Source organism: Rhamphochromis longiceps, linkage group LG1 (genome assembly GCF_057381845.1).
Source record: "Rhamphochromis longiceps isolate RC_006_pf linkage group LG1, R_longiceps_female_GT1.1, whole genome shotgun sequence".
Taxonomy (NCBI): domain Eukaryota; kingdom Metazoa; phylum Chordata; class Actinopteri; order Cichliformes; family Cichlidae; genus Rhamphochromis; species Rhamphochromis longiceps.
Window position 1 is genome coordinate 30013201 of NC_140557.1, and position 19908 is coordinate 30033108.

Genomic DNA, 19908 nt, shown 5'->3' on the forward strand with positions numbered 1-19908 from the left:
AGTGTGCAACACCACTGAAGGTTTGTTTTTGGGTTTTTTTACCTCCCTTTTCAACCAACGGCAGTCACTCTCCTCTCCAAATAACTTCTGCTTAGCTTTCCGAGCTTCCCTCGGGTCCTCTTAATCAGCGGTCTCCAACCTTTTTTGCACCACGGACCGGTTTATGCCCGACAATATTTTCACGGACCGGCCTTTAAGGTGTCGCGGATAAACGAGGGAGGGGCTAATAATCGGCTCAGTCATTTTTAATGATCGTTGAAAGCCCAGATCGTAATCGTGATTAAAATTCGATTAATTGAGCAGCCCTATGTTAATGCGTCCATGCCGAAACCTCAGGTGACATCCGGGTCATATATATATATATATGTATATATATGTGTGTATATATATATATATATATATATATATAAAAAACACCCAGCACGCCCCTGCGGGCGGTTTATCCTTCAAGCTCGGGTCCTCTACCAGAGGCCTGGGAGCTTGAGGGTCCTGCGCAGTATCTTAGCTGTTCCCAGGACTGCGCTCTTCTGGACAGAGATCTCCGATGTTATTCCTGGGATCTGCTGGAGCCACTCGCCTAGCTTGGGAGTCACCGCACCTAGTGCTCCGATTACCACGGGGACCACCGTTACCTTCACCCTCCACATCCTCTCGAGCTCTTCTCTGAGCCCTTGGTATTTCTCCAGCTTCTCGTGTTCCTTCTTCCTGATATTGCTGTCATTCGGAACCGCTACATCGATCACTACGGCCGTCTTCTTCTGTTTGTCTACCACCACTATGTCCGGTTGGTTAGCCACCACCATTTTGTCCGTCTGTATCTGGAAGTCCCACAGGATCTTAGCTCGGTCATTCTCCACCACCACCCTTGGGGGCATCTCCCATTTTGACCTCGGGACTTCCAGGTTATACTCGGCACAGATGTTCCTGTACACTATGCCGGCCACTTGGTTATGGCGTTCCATGTATGCCTTGCCTGCTAGCATCTTGCACCCTGCTGTTAATAATAATAATAGATACTTTATTGATCCCCATGGGGAAATTACTTGTTTTTCTCTGCATTTGACCCATTCACTCAGTGAAGCAGTGGGCAGCCCACTAAGCAGGCGCCCGGGGAGCAGTGTGTAGGGACGGTACCTTGCTCAGGGGTACCTTAGGGTAGCCGTTAAGTGGATTCGAACCGCCGACCTTCCGATCATGTCTCTGGGGCATCTTTACACAGCCTGCGCCTGGGGTCTTGCCTGGTGTGATAGACCCCAGCCTTTATGGATCTTGTGCTCAGAGCTTGTTCCTGTGCTGCCATGATTAGTGCCTCTGTGCTGTCTTTCAGTCCAGCTTTGTCCAGCCACTGGTAGGATTTCTGGATATCAGCCACCTCCTCTATCTGCCGGTGGTACATACCGTGCAGGGGCCTGTCCTTCCATGATGGTTCCTCGTCTCCCTCCTCTTTCTTGGGTTTCTGCTGCCTGAGGTATTCACTGAGCACTCGGTCAGTTGGGGCCATCTTCCCAATGTATTCTTGGATGTTCCTTGTCTCATCCTGGACTGTGGTGCTGACACTCACCAGTCCCCGGCCCCCTTCCTTCCGCTTAGCGTACAGCCTCAGGGTGCTGGACTTGGGGTGAAACCCTCCATGCATGGTAAGGAGCTTTCTTGTCTTTATGTCAGTGGCTTCTATCTCCTCCTTTGGCCAGCCTATTACCCCAGCAGGGTACCTGATCACGGGCAGGGCGTACGTGTTGATGGCCCGGATCTTGTTCTTACCATTCAGCTGACTCCTCAGGACTTGCCTGACCCTCTGCAGGTACTTGGTGGTTGCAGCTTTTCTAGCGGCCTCTTCATGGTTCCCATTCGCCTGCAGGATCCCCAGGTACTTGTAACTGTCCTCTATGTCTGCAATGTTGCCTTCTGGTAGTTCAATCCCCTCAGTTCTGACTACCTTCCCTCTCTTTGATACCATCCGACTACACTTCTCCAGTCCGAACGACATTCCAATGTCATTGCTGTATAGCCTGGTAGTGTGGATCAGTGAATCGATGTCTCGTTCACTCTTGGCATACAGCTTGATGTCATCCATGTACAGGAGGTGGCTGACAACTGCTCCGTTCCGTAGTCGGTATCCGTAGCCAGTCTTGTTAATGATCTCACTGAGGGGGTTCAGGCCTATGCAGAACAGCAGTGGTAGATCCCGCACTTGATGGTGACTTGTGCTATGGGCTTGGAGTTGGCCTCTAGTGTTGTACGCCACATCCCCATTGAGTTCCTGATGAAGGCTCTTAGGGTCCCATTGATCTTGTACAATTCTAGGCATTCCAGTATCCAGCTGTGGGGCATTGAGTCATAGGCCTTCTTGTAATCAATCCAGGCAGTGCACAGGTTGGTCAGTCTGGTCTTGCAGTCTCGGCTGATTGTTCTGTCTACCAGTAGCTGGTGTTTTGCGCCTCTGGTATTCTTGCCAATTCCTTTCTGTGTCCCGCTCATGTATTGACCCATGTGCCTGTTCATCTTAGCCGATATGATGCCTGACAGGAGCTTCCATGTAGTACTGAGGCAGGTTATTGGTCGGTAGTTGGAGGGGACCGGTCCCTTCTTGGGGTCCTTGGGGATCAGGACCGTCCGGCCTTCAGTTAGCCATTCCGGGTGTCTCTCGTTAACTAGCAGCTGGTTCATTTGTGCTGCCAGACGCTCGTGGAGTGCAGTCAGCTTCTTCAGCCAGTAGGCGTGAACCATGTCGGGCCCTGGTGCTGTCCAACTCTTCATACTGGAGACCCTTTCTTGGATATCTGCCACTGTGATGGTTACTGGACCCTGTTCAGGGAGGTCGCTGTGGTCTGCCCTCAGATCCTCTAGCCACTGAGCATTGCCGTTATGGGTTGCATCCTTCTCCCATATGCTCTTCCAGTATTGCTCCGTCTCCAGCCTTGGTGGTGCTGTTCTCTTATTGTTCCCTTGCCACTGAGAGTACACCTTTGCTGGTTCTGTGGAGAACAGCTGGTTTATTCTCCTGCCTTCTATCTCTCTGGTGTACCTCCTCAAGCGGCTGGCCAAGGCTGTGAGTCTTTGCTTGGCAGTTTCCAAGGCCTCAGGTATGGACAGCTTGCTGTATTTCTTAGGCACCTTATTTGTCGCACCTTTCTGCAACTCCGTTAGTTGGCTAACCTCCCTCCGTGCTACTTTGATCTTGCCCTCTAGCCTCCTTCTCCATGGAGGGTACTGCCCCTTGTCGCTGTTCAACTTGTAGCCAAGCATCTCACTGATCACTGCTGCCGTATTGTAGATCAGCTTGTTAGTGTCGGTAATCGTGGTTGTAGGTATTGTCCGTAGTGCTGCATTAACATCATCTAGCAGACCTTTTGAGGGTATTTCACGTAATCTTGGTAACCGGCTACGGGGGATCCAGGTTTCAAGCTTGGCCATGATCCTATTTTTCAGGTCAGTTCCTCTCGCACTCAACGATCCTTCTCCTATCGCACTTGGGGCTATGTACCCAATCTCGGGTGGGGGTGATGATATCGCCCCCCTGACCTGGCGTCCTGACTCCTCCTTGCCGTAGCATTTGTGTTGTACCTCGTCAATCTCTAGCTGTGAGAGCAGTCCCTTCTTTCGAATGTTGGAACACTGAGCTACTAGTTGTTTCGCCGTCATTGTGGATGTTGGGTATCGAAGAATCCATAGGTCCCTCATCCTATTCATGTAGCCCCTTCCGCCGGGGTTACTTGCGTAGTAGCATTCCAACAACGCCCTGTTTTCGTCTCTTGCCCACCGATGCCTTCTTGTTCCAGTAGCCCACTTTTCGTCAGGGTGCCCTGGTTCCTCAACACCTGACGCGGACCTTGTTGATCCGGGCGATGTCCGAGCCGGCATGCCTTCATATTTATCTGTCTCGCTCATGTCTGCGGTAGGTATATATATATATATATATATATATATACCCACATAGCAGACCAGTTTAGACCAGATCTGTAATCAAGTTGCTTCTGCTGGAATTTAATCAGCTCTAGTTCACTGGCACTGATAGCACAGTTTTACAGATGGTAACAAGATACAAGTTTCTACATATGAGATGAGATCTGATTGTTTGGACCACCTTTTCTAGCAAGAGATAACCTGTTTTGAGAACTAATGCTGACATTAAAGCCCCAGTAGAAAACCCATGCTTTACCAGTAAAACTAAGCTTTTTCACTGCATGGAGTTTTATAGTTTTATACATGCAGCAAACTCACTTCTTCCTCATCACTGTACCATCTGAGTCTGTATGCATCAAAATTTTAAGAATTACCTTCCAATTGATGACACGGATATAATTTCCTCAAAATGAGCTGCCAGTAATGACTTTTGTAACAGTGTGCAAAAAATCTAAAAGATACTCTGGATGATTAGAAGCATGTTATTCCCAGAGAAGAAACAGTTTTTCAATAATGTACTCTGCAATGTGTGGTTCTACATCATCTATATTTCTATCACGTTTTACAAGCTTTTTAAGTGTAAAATCTTTACATTTTTAATGTGACCAGTTTTGGGAATTGGTAACAGTCTGATAAATCACAACCAGGGCACCCCTGATACACAGAGGGGTGGAACCGGCTCTTTGTTTAAAAAGTCAGAGTCTCTCATCCTATGAGCATTACGCAGTAGACAAATGGTGCTTGGATAGAGCTGGGGAGGAGATTCACCCAGCTCTAACTGCTTTCTGGTCCTCATCCTCATCCTGCTCCCTCTGACGTGTGTTTGCCAGGGTGGCCTTGTGGTTAAACATGAATCAGTCACACCCGTTATCAGCAGCTCACCTCTAAATTTGTGCCTTTAGTAACTAACTGGGTTAAAATTCATTCATTTTTAAGGCTAGAGTAACCTGGAAGAACCCTCTGGTTGATGTTATAATAATACACCGTTTTTTACCTTTACTGTTTCACAAAGGGTCAAAAGGTGAATTTAGACTTTTCGAATGCAGGATATTTTATTAAAGCATTTTAGAGCAAAGCAAAAGCCAAATCAAATAATAATAATCACATAATCAAATCACTTGAATTATACTTATCTAATTAATGTACTCTGAACTAATGCTGGTTTCTAATCTTCCTCTTCTGATCTTGAGAAGAGAGAATTTAGAGGAGAGAATGGGCACATCCAGGCCTGAAGATGCACTTATCTCTGTTTGTGTTGATGTACTCCCATAGAAAGGGAGCCTAATACTTGGAAGTTGTATTCCAACGCGGCAGCAAAAAAGCCAATCTTGCTGTATTTTCCAACTGTGAACTCCCAGGGCCGGATCTTTGGATGATGACCTCTTACTTATGCAAAGATCTGGAGGAAGATCAACCCTGAGTGTTCATAGGAGCCACATTTTGTACTGATTTTCCCATATAGACCTCCTCCTCTCTCTCATCCCCTCCTTGATGTCCATGATCATAAGATTTTGACATCTACATCGCCCTATTTTAAATCACACCCTGTTGCTTCTCTCTCTCTCTCTCTCTCTCTCTCTCTCTCTCCTTTCACAAACATGATTTAAACTAAAGTTCAAACATTAAAATCACTTCATTACAGTGGTTACATTTTTTTTTATTTTCTGTGTTGTACTCAACATGATCTGTCATTAACTCCATCACATGAATATAGTTTCCTTTATGTCTGATTCAGTTTACATGTTGTTTTACTTCCATTCATGATTTATCAATAGCCCAGTCTCAAATGAATATCATGACTCTTTATGATTCAGACATAATTTCTTTTTAACTCAGTAACATAAGAATACTTTTTCTCACTTGTTCTCTTCATGACTCTGTTTGTCAATCACAATATATTCAATATCATTTTATTTTTTTAATTATAAACGTCAAAGTCTGAGATTCTCTGAGATGAGCGTCTCCTTAGTGTGTCACTCACTCCCCCCTCCCATCCTTCTCGCAAACAGCCGAGGTCATCTTTAGCACAAGCAAGCCACTCCATACCTAATCTCAGTGAGAGGCCTGTTATTAGAATCACTTCATTACTCTGATCTTATTCTTTATATCGGTTAAACTCATACGTGGCTATATTCTGATTAGTATAGAGTATGACATATGAGTCTGATTTATAACTATCAGCAAAATCACATGTAAATTATGATTCTGTGTTTATCAGTTGCACCATGCATCGTATGAATGATGGACTGGAGACACATTTCTTATCTTCCACATTCCTGCAGCCAGTCTCACACACACAGACGCTAATCTGCCAAAGTCGAAGGTGACTCACACCAACGCACACAAATCCAGACATTAGGGTTATTCTCATTACTCAAGCTACATTTCTCATTCTTTATACTAATTTGATTTACACGTGATTTGACTTGAATACGAAGCACATATGGATAAACTCTGTTGAATTTAGGTTGAATTTAAAGTCAATCTCTTTGACATTTGTTTCCAACACAGTCAGGATGCTGTGTAAAATTTTAAATACAAACAAATACAAGAAAACAAAACAAAAAAAAACCAGAATCTGGAAAACTATATCTTCATTTTGAATTTGATGCTGGCAGGATGTTTCAAAAACACTGGAACAGGAAAACACACCAGTGCTGGTTCTGGTTCCAGGTGGAGCATTTACCTATTAACTGAATTAATTAGCAACACTGGTGTCACATGTCTTGATTCAAGATCAATAATCCAGGTGAAATCCCAGAAGGCTGATTCAGGCAGTGTTGGGACTAACGCGTTATTAAGTAACGGGTTACAGTAACTACATTATTATTGTAGTAACGAGCACAGTAACTAGTTATTATGCCAAAATCAGGAATGCGTTAACCATTACTGGGATTTAGATAGGGTCGTTATTCGTTACTCCGTGCGGTGGCTATCGCGGAGCTTCCACAGATTCAGTAACATTAGCAAGTGGTGGAGGCCAGCAGGTGGATGAGGGAAAGGGGACGCAGGAGGAGCAGAGACCCGAGGCGGGTCGCCAGTCTGAGTGTCAGGAGAACTGAACTTCAGGTAAGAAGTTATGACCTGCAGTCTATCTGGATCAGATATAAACCAAGTTTAGGTGTAGTTTGTTTTCTTTATGCTGACTTTTTCGTACTGCGTGCTAGCTAGCATGACGGGGTTTTATACAGCTGGGTGGGTGCTATGTTACTGATGGTGAACTTTATTTTATTCATAAGGTTAGTTAGTAGAGTTGCGAACCATCCCGTAAAAAACGGAATCGTCTCGTATTCAGAGAAAATATTACGCGTTTTGTATTGAGGTGAAAAGGAACACAGTTTGTCCCGGACTTCAGCTACACAGCAAATCCAGCATGTCCAAATTAACACTGTCGGATTTGATTTCAACACTATTAAAGTGTCTATATGGGTCCACACCAGAGAGTGTTAATTTAACTCTTTTTCGAGAGTTGGTACGTTAACTCTGATTTAGTGTTAAACACCAAATCTGTCTGGAGTTGATAATTTAACACTTGGTGTTAAGAGTTTATATATTAACTCTCAAAGAGTATTTTAGTTTAACTACGTAAGAGTTATCTTCTAATTCATTCTAAAAAGCGGGAATTTTACTGTTCTGAACTTCTAGAAATTTCTTTTGGAAAAAAACATTTACTAAAAAGACGCAATGGTTTTTGAAAAACATTTATTCTGAACTGTGCAGCGGTGACGCTAATCAGAAGGCTAGTCCAATTTCCCCAGCCGTTTACTTCCGGCCTACCCGACCTTCTGAGGACCCGGCCCATGTAGACCGTGAAGGCCGGGTCCTCAGGAGGATGCAGCCCATGAAGTTGGACATGACCTTTCTCTCGGCTGAACATGGAACACACTCACACGCACATATACGCACGTACACTGACACAGACCTACACTCACCCCCTCCAAACGCCTTCGAAGCTTATGTCTTCTATGTAGTGAGATGTGCTGATTCAAGTGCTATGTGCTGAGGTGGGTTTTTTTCTGTCCTCAAACTGATCTCCCTGTTGGAGCTCAGTCTGGGGGAGTTCTATTTTCTCCGTCTTTCCTCATGTTGTGCATTTTCCATTGTTATACCTCTCTGACCTGTCTTCCCCATGTGATGTTGTAATGTATGTATGGTCGGAAGGGTTGGCAAAGGTCGGCAGCCTTAACCCAACAAATTTCCCACGCGTTGGACTAATAAAGGTTATCGTTATGTTCATGGCAAGAGCAAAAAGGATGGGCGAGTTCGTGCACTGATCAGTGTATTTGGACTTATCCTCCTTTGGGATCCACACCCCCCTCCGCTTGTCTCCACTGTTTTGCTACCTTGCCCCTCCTCCAAATCACTACTCAGTAGCTTTGGACAGTTCTTATAAACTTTGCAAGGTACTCCTCCCCATCAAATTCCTGCTCTGGTGCAGATGGGTTAATCAGGGCTTGACACAGACCAAGATTTTGCTCATATTTCCATTGCCAAGAGTCGTATTTCTTTGATCCATCTGGTAGGATTCTCTTCCACCCCCCGGTAGGTTGACTTGTAGCTTTAGTGGGATCTTCCTCTTGCAAGATGCAACTTGGGATGCCACCCCTTGCTGCCCCTGTGCCGTCTTTCCGAGCTGTCTGCTGTCTTTCCAACTGTCACCAATCTATTCTTGGTGGTCAACCTGGTGGTCACTGGTAATTCCAGAAAACAGCTGATGATACATCATCTGGTGCCCCTGGACAAATCATCAGTGATGTAACCTGGGGTCATTGGGGTTTCGGGTCTTTCAATAATCAGACCCCTTCTCCCAGGCAACCCCAGCTTTTATAAACAAATATCTTATATATCAAGATAATATGTCAAGATAAAAATATCTTGCTGGCATGAAATTATGTATTGTATATGAAATTAGTATATATTCAAAAAAAGAAAGAAAGGAAAAGAAAAAGAATCCTCATTTGTTTCAACATTTAAATTTGAAAAAGGTCCAAACTTTTTTTTTAAAATGTTGAACATTTTAGAGCAGTGTTTTTTTGTTTTTACTTGACTGACACGAGCTGTTACATGCACAAAGGAGGTTTGCAGTGAGTTTTGTTGAAATCTTTAACTTAAAAAGATTAAAGCAGTTTTATTACTGATTGCAATGTTTTGAAACAGACATTCTGCTCTACTATCTTCAACTTGAGTTTAACATACTCCAGTCTAAGGTCAGCTGATCAGTTGCTTGTGGTTGTTCCTAGAAGCAGACTAAAACACAGAGGAGACCAGGCCTTTGCGGTTACCTAAACTTTGAAACAGTCTGCCTTTTTACACTATTACCTCTGCAACACTCAACATTTTTAAAACCCATCTGAAGGCACATCTTACTCCCTAGCTTATGATTGAGTTATTTTTGATTTTGTGTCTTATCTTATATATATATTATTTTTCTTTTCTTTTTTTCTCAGTTTGTACAGCACTTTGGTCATCCTGTGTTGTTTTTAAATTTGCTAACTTGATTTCTGCCCTATTCGATTCTTTTGTAGACTATTCTAGTCTATAGACTCATTTTGCTCCTGTTTTTCCTTTTTTTAAATTTGTGCACCTAAACGCACCGCTGTGCGCGCTCCTGCGGATTCTCTGCGCGTCCCAGTCATGTGACAACACCTCACCACGCCTGCGCAAAGAAATACAAGATGGCGGAGAGTGCGGAACTGAAGGTAAGGCGCAGCCTGAAATCATTATAAATTTACTCGGTTGCGAAGCGATCGATTGTTGGGTCACACAGTTCTTCAGGGGTTTAAGTCTCATGGGGCAGAGATCCTGTCAGATTTTGTGTTTATTGGGCAAAAACTGCCGGAACTTTATTGAACCCGCGAGCGCCAAAGCTCGCACGAGCATGTTTATGTTGATATTGAGACGCGCTGGTTTGGCTGAACTGACCGTTTTCTTCGGCACACCAGATGCTGGCAGGGCGGTATTCACTTCACAACCAGTCTCTGCCTCCTCTTTAACCCCGAAAGAGACGGTTCTTCTCCTCGCGGCAGTGGCAGTTGTCTCCGTGCCGACGCTCGGCTCGTAAATTCGGAGAATATAATGTCGGTTTGCAGGCTTTGACGTGCCGACAGCCTCCAGACTGTCAGTGTGTGTGTGGACATGACAGCGGCTGCACGCCTGTTGGTTTACGTTAGAAATAAGTCCCCTCCGGATTAATGAGCACTTATTAATAATTAGAAACTGTCGTGCGTGGTGTCCGGGCAGAGGCCGAGTGTGGCCGCGGGCGGAGTAACACTATCCCGCCTGCTCAGTAATACCAGCGACTCCTCCGTACCTGTTGATACACGCACAATAAGACGCACCGCTTCGCCTAACGGTGCTCCTGCAGCTGGTTGCCGTTATATCAGCACCAGGTGCGGCTTCCTCGCCAGGGCATCCGACGCGCACCTTATGCGCTGTATTGCCTTGGCAGCGTGGCAGAGCCCAGTTTGAACATATCTAACAGTTATTGATCAGAGTCTTGGGCTATTTTTAGATCCCTCCCCCCCCCGGTGTGTTTCCACTGCCTGTCCGGGATCTGTGGATCTATACATGCTCCTTTGTGCCAGCTGCTGCTCAGCTGCACTCACTATAATGAACAGGTTTGTAGATACATCCTCTGCCTATATTGAAAACACACGTGTGGTCTTAATATAAAGCTTTGCAGTTCATATTTCAGATATGTATGAATGTGTGTGTGCAGCTCTTTTTTTTGAGACACGTGTTTTCTCCACATTTTTATTTTCTTAAGTGCTTGCAGTAGGGCAGCAGCTGCTGTTTATTTTCATTGTCATTTAATCAGCAAATAGTTTTCTAGATCTCCCAGTGGGAAAGAGTGCGAAAGCCTAATCTAAGAAATCACCTGCAAACAGACTGTCTAAAACATAGAGACCCAGGCAGTGAACTGATGATCAGCTTTTTTCTTTAGATTTGCCTTTATGATTACCTGTCAGCCCACAAACATGGCTCTAGCCCTCCTTGTGGATTTTTTTGGATTGTACTTCAAATAAAATTTGAGCTCTAGCACGATGTGATGAGCATGTTTAGCGTCATGTTTGGAACGGGGTAACAGATTTGTGCAATGCTGCACCTGCTGATATGCACGAAAAGAATGGTGAGGATTTCTTGCATTGATCGCTGCTGACTGTTCAGTAATGATGAAATGCTGATGAAACTTCACACCGAGTATTTATAGATTTGCAGCATCATACAGGAGCCATAAAAGGTGCTGAGGAGAATCTGAGAAAGTGATTTATTGGTTACAGTTTCAGGTCTTTGAAAGTGTTAAACTTACAGTGGTCATGCACTTACGATTTCCCGTGGACAGTGTCAGATCAGTGACAACTCAGCTGATCTGTGGTATTCAGAAATTCAAATAAAATTGGAAAAAGGGTTTATGCAGCAATGGCATTAAAAAAACAAAAAGAAACAACACTTTTTTTTTTGCCCCCTACTTCTTGAACTGTATGGTTGCTTTTTGTCCTAAGTGTGTGTTTCTAGAGCTCTGCTCAAACAAGTAAGGCAGTGAACTTGTTTGAAATGCTCGACCTGAGCTCAGTGTAACAGCCCAGTATGCTGTTACACTTGGTAAACCTAAAAAAAGGTGCACTTCACCTGTTAAACGAGTAGTTGCTTGCCAAACCTCCTGCGTGAAAGGAAGCGTTTGATCACTTTGAGGGGCTTTAATTGCGTCTTTCTTAGAAGATGCCGAGGTAAGAGTGAATCATTCTAGTGCAAATTTCAGAGTGCATTCCTTCCATTCCTGAAGCATTTTAATCAAATGGCTCGTGAACAAAGAGTTTTCCGAAAGATGCACTTTCTTGCTGAGCAGCGCAGATTCTGCAGTTTTGGAATTTGCTATTAATCCAAAGTATGTCCAAAAAATGAAAAACAATTTAAAAAAAAAAAATTGAAGCCCGGAGCGATTGTGGCTCAAGAGTTGGCAGTTCGTCTTGTAACCGGAAGGTTGCCGGTTCGAGCCCCGGCTCGGACAGTCTCGGTCGTTGTGTCCTTGGGCAAGACACTTCACCCGTTGCCTACTGGTGTTGGACAGAGGGGCCGATGGCTCGATATGACAGCCTCGCTTCTGTCAGTCTGCCCCAGGGCAGCTGTGGCTACAGCTGTAGCTTGCCTCCACCAGTGTGTGAATGTGAGAGTGAATGAATAGTGGAATTGTAAAGTGCTTTGGGTGCCTAAAAAAGCGCTATATAAATGCAATCCATTATTATTATTCTTAATATCACATCTCAGACCTGTGGCAACTTTTTAACAGCTGCTTTAACGCTGTAAGATTTCAGCACCCATCAAAAATGAATGCAATTAGGCAGAAATTGGGCAAAGGGAAAACAAAAACAATAATAAAGCAGGCATCTCTGCTCCTGGAGCTCCCACACAGCTCTCTGCAGAGTGTGGGCATGCATCATAGACCTGTAATTGGCCAACAAAGCCCAGAGGAGGTGCAGGTTCAGCTCCTTTTCAGGAATTACAGTTTGCTGAAAGGTTACAGAGCCAAAATCATACCCTACCCCTGCCTTAAACAAGTGACATAGACACTGAAAAACACTTTATAAGACGGGTGTGAAAATAGAGTCAGCTCACAGTTGGGGATGATTCACAGTGCACCCATGATAATTTTAACACAGCTAAAAATAAAACCAAACTAATTTTATCTTTATTTATTTATTTGTTTATTTATTTTTCTGTTTAGGCCAAGCTGCAATTCAGATTTGATGATGTTTCAAATCTTTAATTGAAAAGTGGCAAAGCACAAAACGGCTGCTTTTCTAACAGACAGGCGTCTATGTTTCATTTTCTGGATTTGAAGTTGTTGTTTTTTTAATTAAGCTTATACGCTTTTCAGCACTTTAAGGCTTCACTTAAACTCATTTTTGCAGGATGATGTGCTGTGATTTGTTTTATGTTTCATTGAGTGATTTTTAGTGTTTATGTCAGAAAGTTCCAGTCGCTCACGGGGATGTGAGCAGATCAGATGAGCTCCAGGACATCACCATTTTAATTCCAGCAGCTCCTTCACACCTGAGATTTTCTTTTTAAGTGTTATTTTAACGAATTGAGGGTCTCTTCTGTTCTTATACACCACGTTGTGGTTTTGTCACTTTGGGTGGCATCAGATAGCTGAGATGTTGTGCACTGGGTTGGCTGGTCCTACTTCTGAGCTTTTTGTGCAAGTGTGGAACTGTCACAGTGTGTGAAAGAAGCGAACGGCATTAATGAAAAGGAAAGCGTGTTAAAATCGGCGCTCTGGCAATCTTTAAGCACAGCTCTCTGCTGTACGAGACGTACCGCTGCAGCAAATGGTTTTCCATCGTCGCAGTCGAGCAACAAATGTGAACTTTCTGATGTTTAAAATAAGAATCTGGTTGATAGCCAGTGCTCTAACAGTGTTTGTGAATATTTATTGTCTTTTATTTTTATGCCGGGGAGACAAATATTCATTATTAATGAATAACTGTCACAGTGTCTTTGAATGAGGACAAATTGAGCTGGTTCAAAAAAGAAGGGAAATAATCAGATTCTTTTATGAGGGAACTTGAAAAAGAAAGTAATTGGCTTTTTTCCTGTGGAAAAAAAATGACCAAAAAAAGAGATTAAAAGTTTTAAATTTATTTCCAAATGAGTCGCTGGTTATTTTTGCTCCTTAATGAGTTAGTGGATCGAGCTGTAACGGCAGCCACAGTTTGGACGTGTCTGCTGGATTGTTTTGAATGTCACCAAATAATGAGAAATATCTATTGCAGTGTTCCTAAATGTCAAGGTGACTTCTTCAGATGAAAACCCAGTCTCCGATACAGTGTGCTGAAGAAATGCATTTGTTTTGGGTTGCTCTAAGAAACCCCCCCAGAACTGTCATTTTTAGTTCTGCTACACACCCGTGAGCCACAGTATTACAGCTAATCTACAGATGAAGTGCATGTTATAGTTATCATGCACATGCAGCGAACATCTTCGAGTGGACGTGTAGTGTATGGGAGAAATGGGCAGGTGCAAAGACCTGAGGGCCAGCTCGTTATTGCCGTGCGATTGTTTTGGACCTGAAAGGATCCGGAGCTGACGTCTGAGTGCCAGATATCACAGCCACCTTCAGAGGTCTTGTCCAAGCCTTGGCAAAAGACCAACAGCATTAGAGGTGGGACATGCTGTTCTGGCACGTCACTGTATATTGGTTTGCACTGCTGCGCGTTACCTTCAGGAGGCCTCAGGCTGTTTATTATCATACTTTGTGTGGCGAACTGCCGCACGAATCTGCAACGCATGTACTCTCAGACGCAATCCACGCTTGTGAAAGCCTCTGATGTTGCCAGACCCCCCCTCCCCCCACACACACACACACACACACACACACACTCACACACACAAAAAGGAAAAAAGAAACGTGTCCTGTTGCGTTGCATTTTGTTTCACAGGAGTCCCGATCCTCCTCGGCTTCTTTGAACTGTCTTCTCTCTTCTCAGGAGCTGCAGCAGCAGCAGCAACCTGGCAATACAAATAACTGTCTGTGCGCTGGCGGCTTATAGGTGGAGACAGTCTATTTGTAGAGCCTGTGGCTAGGTTAATCCCTAATGATACAGGCACTCTTCTCTGCTCCCTTACATCCTTTCAGCACCTGCCTATTTCTCTCATTGTCACTGTCATTATCACTGCAGCTGATTTCCAGTTTAAAGAGGAGCAGACGTAAACGTGGAAGGGGCTAAGTGTGAGTGATGACTGCTCTCGCGTGTTCGGGTATTCGCAGTTGCGTTCTTACGCCAGAAAACTTTTCATAGCATCATCCCAGATGCAAAAATGTAAAAAAGAACAAAAGCTGTGATAGGTGAAGACGCACGACAGCTCAGAGCAGATGGCGTAAATCTCACAGTGTGAAACGTGCGCCAGATGTTGCACGTCTCATCTTTTACAGAGATGTCAGAGGTGCTTTGCAGTGAACCAGCAGGAACAGACGGCTGCAGAAGGACAATTATTTTATTTATTTATTTATTTTTTTGCTGCTTCTCTGAATTCGGTGAAGTTTAGGTGTTTTTACTCCCAGATAACAAGCGTACTTTGTCGTGAGGCGCGGACTGATCGTTCAGTCGTTTAAGCTCAATTATTGTCTGATATGTTGCCACCAATGAGAACACGCCGTCATGCGGTTATCGATTTTGTTTTTGTCCCCCGTTTTGTTTTCTTAATATTTTTTATTTTTTGTGCTGCTCTGCCGAGACTGAGCTTTTCATTACTCCTGTGGTGATCTGTTACATAGTCCTGTTGCCGTGGAAACATGTCACATTTGAGATGGACATGGGTAGGCAGCAGTTTGGAGCTCGATTGTGTGTTTCCAACTGGAAGAGAGACAGAGGCAGATATCGCTCTCTTTTTTTTAAATATCTTTGAGTATTAGAGATGTTTTGGTGTGAATCAAGAGGATGAATGAATTTTGTCTCCAGCGAGAATTTATTTGTTATCCCGCTGCAGGCTTTTTGGAGTCATGTGTGCTTTTTAGACCCTCGCCTTGGAGTTAATAAATCTCTCCAGCCGCAGCTTTGTGCAACTTGTGCGCCGAGTTTGTTATGCTGTCACTTTGCAATTTGTGATTCATAATTCACCCATGATTTGCTGCAGTGTGGCACAAGTTTTTAATTCATCTGTGCCAGCACTCAACATGGCTAGAGGCATAATGTTTGAGATTTGTTCTTGGTCTAAGGACACTGTGACCTTAAAAACAAGTTTTTTGTTTAATTAATGCATGTTTTTTTTGTTGTTGTTGTTGTTTTTTGGTTGTTTTGGGGCCTTTATTGCTGACATATTTCAGATATTCCAGATATTCAGAATTGATAACATTAATCTGTGGTGCCTTCCTATTAAATCCTTTCATTGCCAGAGGCGCATAACCTCCAGGCGGTAATAATTCTGGGTTTTTATAATATTCATCAGGGTTTCGCTGTCATTCTCCCAATCAATCATGGGTCTTGGTGCAGTTTGTTAGGCTCCAACACAGATTACACAAACAGTTACTGAAAGAAAAAAAACCTTCCTGAAAATTACTCCAAAGGCAACACATGGGAATTCATATTTGTAGTTGCTGTAAACGCACAATGTATGGGACTGTATTTCGATCGGTGCTTAATTACACATGACATCATGGGTGAGCGTGGCTAGATACTATTCTGCTCATGTGGCTCATGGCAGCGTAACTAAAGAGTTGTTTAACGTTTTCTTTGCAATTGTATTTTGTCCATAATTGGCCAGATAATTAGGCTTTCATGCTATATACCTGTATGCACAGTTAAGTTTTAGAAAGAGAACATTTAATATTATTGTGTCATCAGCTAGAAAGAGATCCTGCACGTTTCCCTTCATGTATGTTTATGTTTATATAATGACACCTGTGTGATCACTGGGAGAATGAAACCGACTGCAGATGATGTCTCTGAGTCCTAAACAGTCGGTTGTAGCTCAAAGCGATAAAGATTAATAATAGAAGTTAGTGCAGGGTTTAGCCTCTTGAGTGACCTTCAACCTGATTGACGGCAGCTTATGGCACAGATTCACCAAATATTCCTTATGGTTCTTTAGACAGTAGCCTGCTGCGAGTGGGGAAAAAATGCCCTTTTCCATTTTTTATTTATTTATTTATTTATTAATGAAAAGACATCTGCATTCTTTGCTTGAAGGACTGAATCAGTGAACTTGCAGTGATGATCCAGTGGATCACCTCTTACCTCTAGAATGAGGGCTGGGATTTCTGGGTTGGGATTACAGTTATTGCCCATAAAGGAATAGATTTCTGCAAATTCACATGCGGCACAACGATTTAATGATTTGGCCCAGTGCAGAACAGCTGTCTAGAAGCTCTGCGCTGGAAGGTAAACATACACCCAACCTGGATAGCACCTGGTGCACTCCCTCCCCCTCTCTCTACATGACTTCAGGCTCCCTGTGCTCAGAAACTCCTGCTAGAATACACAAACGGCCTCTAATGTTGAAGTGAAGTTGTAACTCTATATCAGCTGGTGTGATACGCTTACACTCTTCTTCTTCTTTACTCTAACTCTGATGTTTAATGCTAGAGACGGAGAGACGGATGCAGTTGTTGGTCGAGAAAAGCAGTTGGTACTTTGACGTTTTCCTTCGTTAGCATCTTTTCTAACTAGCTTCAGGGCAATGAGAGGATGCATGCTGAGTTGTGCGTATACTAACATTTCTGTCTCTGCTTCTCACTTTTCCATCTCACCTGAGTTGCTCAGCTGTCATTTCTAACTGCCAGGCCTAGCTTAGCAGCTCACGGTCACGTCTTGGAATCGCCAACGCATTTGTGTGTCCACTAAAGACGGTGAGAACAAAATCATGGGAACGTACTGGACAAAAGATATGCTATTCTCTCGCACAGTTATTTTTAAAACGGCAAAGCGTGCACTTTATGCAAAATGGCCCGGGGGCAACAGAGAGGGATCTCACAGCTGACGAGTAGCTAGCTGAGAGTTTAACTCGCGTCCATCGTGAAGGTGCAATGAACAGAGTGAAAGATGATTTTCTTTTTTCTAGGTGATGCACTTAGACTTAGAATAAACACCCCTTCTCTTCTGAAAGATTGAAAATGTGAGGATGTAGTGGCAGTTATTTGGTTGCCAAATGGTTATTTTGGAAAGTTCCACAAGGGAGTTCCACAGTACTTCATCATGCAGTCACCTAAAGATAGAAAAATGGCACATACTCACGGGCACTCAATGTCCGGTGCTCCTTCAGTTGTCTCGCGTCGCAGTCTTGTATCATGATGGTAAAAGTGTGGCTCAGTATTACCTCAGAGGCAAAGTATTTACAGAAATTGCTTTTACAGTTTTCAGTGAGGCTGGCGGGACTGTTGCGAGCTCTGCAGCCGCTTCATTTGTCAAACAGGTTGTTACTGATGACACCACAGCCGTAATTTCAAAAACATGTTACTTAGGAATTGGGCTTTTGGGACGCCCCGTACTATCAAGTGTGAATAAGCAAATTCAATTAGACGACAGGCTTGAACAATAGGAGCGCACGTGTAGGGATTAAAGCGAGCTCAGGTTTGATGTGTGTTGTCTTTCTCATTTTGAACTGACAGCTCGTTTAAAATCATCGGTGCGATGTATCTTTTGAGATGTAAGGCCGTGGAGAAATTGAATCGGGAGGCTTCATTCGGTGCAGACGTGGCCCTTGCACCCGTTAAAGCTGCTGGGTTTCTCTGAATGAATCTCGGGATTGGACTCCCAACACTGGAGAAGCCACCGTAATAAGAAAAAGACATCTGTGCTCTTTGCCAGCAACATGTTTTCTGCACGGCCTGCTGTCTCCTGCTACCGTTTCTACTATTCCCCTTCATCTCGATGCGCGCCGACTTCTGCCAACGCCACAGGATTAAAACGGTGAACTAGAGGGCCAGAGGAAACTCCTCGTAGCTCCGCTCTTCATTTTCTCACCAGAGCAACACATCGGGACTCGGTGCTGTCGTTCTCAGCCTTACAGTGTTAGTTGCGTCCTTATTTCTTTAACACAGAAGTGAGGCCAGCAATAAAATCAACAGGCGTTTCCCTCCCGCTCAGCTGTTTGGATTGCTTTGCCGTCTCTCGGCTTTGTCAGTTTTTTCGTGCCAGCTGTCTGCGTCCACCTACAGCTACAGTTTAACTGTGTGCTTTGGTTGCTACCAGCACCATGTACCTGCAACGTTCTGGCAGCAGATCACAAACGGCCTCCCATTACAACTTGTGCCATTGAGCGTGGAAGTGGACTGGTATTTAGATCCGCTATCTGCCCATGGCATGCTGGGACTAGACCTCAGTAGCCTCAGGTATGGTGGCACAGCGTTTAATGCGCTAATGATTAGAAGAGAAGTATTACTGAAGTCGGTCCAGCTGGGCGGCTTCATCTGATCCTGCTACGGGGGTAAAGGAATAGCCTCATCCATATTTTTGACCCAAATACCATCTTTTGTTTGATCCATATAGCACACAGTGGTTTTGATACTACAGAGGCAGGAGGGAGAGAAAACAAAGGGCGGAGGTATTTCAGAGTTAAAGCCTGAGTCAGAGAAGCTGGAAGGCTAAGAGGTGGGGGGATGGGAGGACAAAGAGGCGTGGAGGATGGGGAGGGAGCTGGCACTCAGTATAGAGCCCTCATGCCGAGAGTGGGAGCTTTATATAATGGCCAGGTAGTGTGCAAGTTCTCCCCCCCCCCCCCCCCCCCCCAAAAAAAAAAAAAAAAAAAAATCCTTCGCTCCCCACCCCATCACCACCAAATCCACCTACACAGCCTCCACACAACCACTCGCAAACACACACATCCTGCAGAAACCTTTGCAGAAACTGCTTGGCACAACATTATTAGCCTCACCATCTCCCAGTCTCCAGGGACTCCAAAGCACTGCATTACTGTTCACCTCCTCAAAACCAAGTATATTGCAGTGAATTTTTTAGCTCTGCCAGCAAACACAGAGCTCAAAGGGAAACAATTTTGGCTGCTCAAGGCTTCTAACGCCGGTCTGGTGTCGTATAAAGGCTAGAGATGAAATGGCGTACAGTGATACACACGCTGAAATCATTCTTACCAAGATCTGAATGAGAAAAGCTTAAAGTGGTCAGTTTGATCATTAGCAGCTTCGGCTTAATCTGGTGGTGTCTTTTATTTTGAAAGCCACATATGAATGCAGTCTGTGTTGTGGGTGATTATATGCTGCGATAGTGAAGAAGAAGCATCTAGTTTTGGCTGCCTCCTTATTCACATGGGGCAACCACAGCAGGTCGATCCACATGTTTGATTTTTCTTTGTTCTTTTAACACCAGATGCCCTTCTTGAAGCAACCCTATAGAGATTTTTGCATCTCCTCCTGAGATCGAACCAGGGATCTTTCACTTGAGAGGCAAATGTACAAACCACTGTACTGTAGACCTCATAAATCAGTGATTGATTGTCTGCATATTCTTTGTTTTTCTCGACATTTATCGAAATTACTTCACGCACTTTTTCATT

At 44.0% G+C, this 19908-nt stretch overlaps 1 protein-coding gene across 1 annotated transcript in view; it reads left to right on the plus strand.

Annotated features, from left to right (window-relative positions):
* Positions 1–9540: 9540 nt before the first annotated feature.
* The window catches only part of LOC146678970 (E3 SUMO-protein ligase PIAS1-like), a 57664-nt gene continuing 47296 nt past the window's right edge, over positions 9541–19908 (plus strand). The window contains exon 1 of the mRNA XM_085405402.1: positions 9541–9602. Within this exon, the coding sequence (XP_085261528.1) occupies positions 9579–9602 (24 nt within the window). The 5' untranslated portion in view covers positions 9541–9578. The remainder of the gene's footprint in view (positions 9603–19908) is intronic.